Genomic DNA, 5,210 nt, shown 5'->3' on the forward strand with positions numbered 1-5,210 from the left:
GGGATTAAATTAGCTTTGTATGTATTTTTCCCTACCTGAACCTTTCTTGTCCTGCTGTGTCCCAAATCTGCAGTTTGACCATTTTGTTGACCACATTGATGATCTTGGAGCCAAACTCTACTCCAATTGTGTGGTTGGATTCATCCTTAACTGGAAGACAAAATAAAATGGGTTTATTATTAGATGCAATACATAGTGATGACCTACAGTGTGTCTTTTCAGTGAGGAAAAGGCACATGTCACTGATCATTAACTGGAATTCTCTACCAAACATTGAAAAAGGCTCATCTAATTGATGTGTGTTGATTACTAAACCCTGCAGTACTGCACTGACATTAGAGGTGAGAGCAACTGTCTGTCAACAGTACATAACGAACGGCGTGTTGTATCTTTCCGACTTACATCTCTTCTCTATGAACTGGTGCAGCAGACAGGATTTGCCCGTTCCAGCGTTCCCAATCACCAGGAATTTAAACAGGAAATCTGAGGCGAGAGAACACAGAAATGAGCGTGTAATACATCCGACACAATATTTGTCTGTTATCATGATTGTCATACCTAGAGCCAGAGCTGTGCCATTATTATCTGGACGATATTAGCTTATCACAGCTATATTGATATCAACTTATATATATATAAGCCATCTGATATGAATTAAGACATTGCAGTACAGAAATGTCAAAAATATGTTTGTGATAGTGTAGAAACAGTGTTGTTCACAGTAGAGGATTTGTAAGTTATTATTAACAGTAAAATGTTGTGCTAAGTACATATCTTGGTCACAATTATTTAATAACCATATTTAATTCTGTGTGTTTGTGCTCTCATATATTGATGTTACCATTTCCCACAAAAGTACATACCGTCCTAAAACACATATGAACAGAATACAGCATAGTAATACACAGCTTTAGGGTGTACAAATATAGTTATGCTTGCACTCTCATATATGGATGGCGGTGGAACTGTGTGCAGTAGTAGTAGCCCCCACGGACCAGTATCGCCTACATATGTACCCCCTACATCTCGTGTACTATGACTATGATACAGAGTACACGTCTCAGTCTGATCTTCCCACCACCTCCATCATCCTCATCCCTTTTCTCTGGTGTCAGCTTCCTGGAACCTTCACAGACGATATATTTTATCCGCACAGTGATCCGCACAGTGATCCGGTTATACGGTAGTGAAATCTACCGTATAACCGCTATGGTATTACTTTCGCTGACATCGCATTATTTAAAGGCCAGCAGCCTCCCGTTAGCCTGCCTGCTATCTGTTTACGGTGAGAAAAAGCTCTCTCGGCACACCTGCCTCATCCCACCGCTGTGGCTACGCGAATACGTTAACGGCCGCTACTGGTCGAAACAGCCTCCTTACCGTAGGAGTCCGACATCGCCAGTGTGGCGTTTGGACAGCAATAGGAAAGTAAATGAAAAATAGATAGTTGACAAGATGGATAGCTCGCTAAGTTAAGGCAAATAGTCCTGTTGATGATTTCCGCGGATTCTAGCTGATTATTCCCTCCGACTTCCCGTACGTGGTTTGAGTCTCTTTTTTTTTTTTTTTTCAAAATAAAAGCCAAGCCGAGCATGGTAATGATTGAAGACTGCCTCCGGGTGGTGGTGTTTGAGTAGCTAACAGCGCTTTGAGGCTTCTACACACAAACGCCTTTCAATGCCATTACATTTCGTTTGTAATAATCATATCCTTAAAATAATATTCAAATCAACAAAGTATGTAATTATTGTGTGTAGAATTGAGACACCAAAACTACTACAAGCACAACCTACACTCCAGCCCAGAAGGCGGCGGTTATGTACGTTTGCCAACGACCACAAAACCTCTCAAGAAGAAGAAGTGGCTAGTGGGCTAGCCTAGCTGCAGGCTTTATTTAGAGAAATATGGCTGCTGTGCTCCCCGTCAGACCGCCCTGCGACAGCAACCCCGCTACTCCTGGAGCACAATCCATAAAGGTAACATTTATATTCCGCAAACAACAACAACATGAATAATACGTAGCTTGGTTCACGGAGCTCTGCGCGGTGTATTGCTCCGCTAACGGCTAGTTAGCCATCTAACGGCTACTTGCGTCCATGACCATGGCGACGTGCGGATCACTCTTTTGTTTTCAAGTGTGTCCTGAAGGATATAGGGCTCGTTTGTTGTTTCTGTGTCGTGTTGACTAACATTTATTTATGTGATTCATGCCCACAGGAGACACACGCAGTCAAATTGTATTGATATGATACGTTAACCTTTTCTGTGCCTTTGCCTCCCCTGTTACCACCTCTACATGCACGCTCATGCATTTGTTTGGTACTGCCGCAAATGTGTTGTTTGTGCTTGATAAATGGCTCCATGTGGGTAGCCACATATATCCTCCATTCATCCATTCTGCTGTGCAAGGAGAACACTACAGACAAGACCCAAATCTCCGAAATTAAACACATTAATGTAAACTACTGTTGTTTTTGAAGTATTCAAATCTTTCTTGATGCTTTTGGAACAAAATACTAAAGGAAAAAACGATCAAGTCTAAATTACACATTTTTAGGAATGATGCCATTTTCATTGAAGGCTGAGAAGTGATGCTGAGGTCAAAATATGGCAAAATGTTTGAATATGCATGTGTATTACTTATAGTTCAACCTGTTATATACAATCTGAGCTCAACATACAAAGTCTTTAATACATGGCTGACTATTGTGTTTGCATGCTTTCAATCTTTACCTGCTGCCTAGAATGTGTGTAAATTCGTGCAACTGTGACTAACGCCACCAACTGTACAGGTTATTGCTGTCAATTGCTGAGGAATTAAGGCCTGTGCTTGTGTGGGCTGTAGGTCCAAAGGATAAAGAGGTTTAAGAAACAATATGCCAGATTTTGAGCCTGGCTTTATTAATAAGGACCCTGTGAACTTTCCCCATTTGACCCCCCCCAAAAAAAAATAGTGATTACTATACCTGCTGTGAAAAAGTCAAACTACAAATTAGCATAATACAAAGAGCAGCGACATGAATACTCTAGTGAGAGATATCAGGGCTTAAAGAAATGTGATGCTCTTACTGTTTAATTCTTTGGTCTCAACCTATCTCATACACATCCAGTTTGTAAATGCAGGCATGCTCTGTGGATTTTGCCAACATCACATACTATTATTGTTAAATATATGTCAATAATTGTGTTTTCATTTTTCCTCTGTAGGAGGATGTAACAGAAGAAGAGTCCAATGATGGCAGCCAGCCACCCAAAAGAAGGAGAATGGGTTCAGGAGACAGCTCTCGAAGCTGTGACACCTCCAGTCAAGACCTCTGGTAATAAAAATCACAAGGTTTCATTGTTATCATATAATCATCATGTATAATGTATGTGTTAAAACCCAAAGACGTAACTGTAGCCATCCTCAGTCTCATGTGTTTCCCTAATACATACATTATTTTAAAAATACAATTTCCTCATAGCATTTTGGTTTAATTTGCTGTCCTAGCTGAGAACCTCTTGGTCTCTCTCTGCTTCCTATGGTCTTCTCAGTGCTCATAAAAAGACACAGCCAAAGTTTTTAATCCTCAACCCCTGTTCTCTCTCAACCCGCCTTCCAGCCCGACATATTTCCCAGCAGAGAACCTGACAGAGTACAAGTGGCCTCCAGACGACACAGGAGAGTATTACATGCTGCAGGAGCAGGTCAGCGAGTATCTGGGAATCACGTCCTTCAAGAGGAAGTACCCTGGTAAGACCAAAGTAAACATCTGAAACGGTTAACAGTTTAAGGGGTACATTATCTCGTAAAATACGATTGACTCAAGACTATAAAACATTATTGCATAGTTGTTTGTCTGCTGTCATACTGCTGCCAATGTTCTGACCAGATGAAGAAGAAAGCTCTCCCTTGGCCAGTGATGGTGTTTCCTTGTCACTCTGTAGATATGGAGAGAAGAGACTTGTCTCACAAAGAGAAGCTTTACCTGCGTGAACAGAACGTCATCACTGAAACGCAGTGTACTCTGGGTAGGGAACCACACCTAACACTCTCAGACCAGAGAGAAGTATCTACACACAGTGCAAATAGTCCAAGTGTGTGTGTGTGTCAGTGTATCTTTTGTTTCATTTTAGGTCTGACCGCTCTGCGGAGTGACGAGGTGATAGATCTGATGATCAAGGAGTATCCCATCAAACACTCCGAGTATTCAGTCATACTGCAGGAGAGAGAGCGGCAGAGAATAGCTAAAGAGTACGCTGTAAGTACACATCCTAAAAGAAGGCTGATGATACATGTGTGAACACATCTCTTACGCTCTTTGTCTGTTGTCTTTTGTAGCAAATGCAGCAGCAGAACCCTCAGAAGGTGGAGGCCAGCAAGGTTCCTGAGTACATCAAGAAGGCCGCTAAGAAAGCTGCAGAGTTCAATAGTAACTTCAACAGGGAGCGAATGGAGGAGAGGAGAGCTTACTTTGACCTACAGACACATGTAAGTCCAAACGAGAAAACATGATCATTTTGTGAACTAATATTGTTCATTCAGAAAGGTTGCTGTCAATTGTTTGCATGTTCATTATTGAGGAATGAAAGGCTGTGATTTGATGGGTTGTAGATCTAAAAGATAAAAATGTTTATGAAACACTAAGCCATATTTTGATGAAGAAATACAGCCACATGTCTGCTTAAATCAGAAAGAGGGACAGCAACATTCAGACTATCTTTATTGACACCCTGTGAACAAAAAACATTTTTTTGGATATAGTGATTTCTATGCCTGTGGAAATGTCCAACCTCAAAAAAGAGCTTTCTGATTTGTTTTTATTTTTTACATGAATTGTGTTTTGTGTGTTTCCTCAGATTATCCAGGTGCCCCAGGGCAGGTTCAAGGTGCTGGCTCCAGAGCTGACGAAGACAGGGCCTTACCCCGTGGCTCTCATACCGGGACAGTTCCAAGACTACTACAAAAGGTACAGTTCACACTTCGCTAAATGTTTTTACATACAATTTGCCTCTTTTTTTTGTTTTTAAGATAACAAACCCAAACTTCTGTTACCTTTTTGTTCTGGGTGAAACTGGATCTCTAGCACTATATATATATATATATATATATGTATGTATGTATGTGTGTGTGTGTGTGTGTGTGTGTGTGTGTGTGTGTGTGTATATATATGTATATATATGTATGTGTGTGTATATATATGTGTGTATGTATATATGTGTGTATGTAT

General features: G+C 40.8%; 2 protein-coding genes across 3 annotated transcripts in view; one reads left to right on the top strand and one right to left on the bottom strand.

Moving 5' to 3' along the window:
• rab4a (RAB4a, member RAS oncogene family) overlaps positions 1 to 1,594 on the bottom strand; it is a 6,797-nt gene extending 5,203 nt beyond the window's left edge. Inside the window, exons 1-3 of one of the 2 annotated variants that reach the window (XM_031846656.1) lie at positions 1,381 to 1,591; positions 403 to 483; positions 36 to 150 (exon numbers count right to left, since the gene is read on the bottom strand). In XM_031846656.1, the coding sequence (XP_031702516.1) occupies positions 36 to 150; positions 403 to 483; positions 1,381 to 1,396 (212 nt within the window). In that variant the 5' untranslated portion in view covers positions 1,397 to 1,591. Of the gene's footprint in view, positions 1 to 35; positions 151 to 402; positions 484 to 1,380 lie in introns of both variants that reach the window. The other variant, XM_031846657.1, reaches the window with a different exon arrangement.
• Positions 1,595 to 1,844: 250 nt separating this feature from the next.
• phf10 (PHD finger protein 10) overlaps positions 1,845 to 5,210 on the top strand; it is a 20,197-nt gene continuing 16,831 nt past the window's right edge. The window contains exons 1-7 of the mRNA XM_031846819.1: positions 1,845 to 1,976; positions 3,208 to 3,317; positions 3,603 to 3,733; positions 3,928 to 4,011; positions 4,117 to 4,241; positions 4,322 to 4,471; positions 4,840 to 4,949. Coding sequence (XP_031702679.1) covers positions 1,905 to 1,976; positions 3,208 to 3,317; positions 3,603 to 3,733; positions 3,928 to 4,011; positions 4,117 to 4,241; positions 4,322 to 4,471; positions 4,840 to 4,949 — 782 coding nt within the window. The 5' untranslated portion in view covers positions 1,845 to 1,904. The remainder of the gene's footprint in view (positions 1,977 to 3,207; positions 3,318 to 3,602; positions 3,734 to 3,927; positions 4,012 to 4,116; positions 4,242 to 4,321; positions 4,472 to 4,839; positions 4,950 to 5,210) is intronic.

The sequence above is a fragment of the Anarrhichthys ocellatus genome, unplaced genomic scaffold, assembly GCF_004355925.1.
Source record: "Anarrhichthys ocellatus isolate YVR2014 unplaced genomic scaffold, GSC_Weel_1.0 scaffold6, whole genome shotgun sequence".
In the NCBI taxonomy this organism is placed as follows: Eukaryota; Metazoa; Chordata; class Actinopteri; order Perciformes; family Anarhichadidae; genus Anarrhichthys; species Anarrhichthys ocellatus.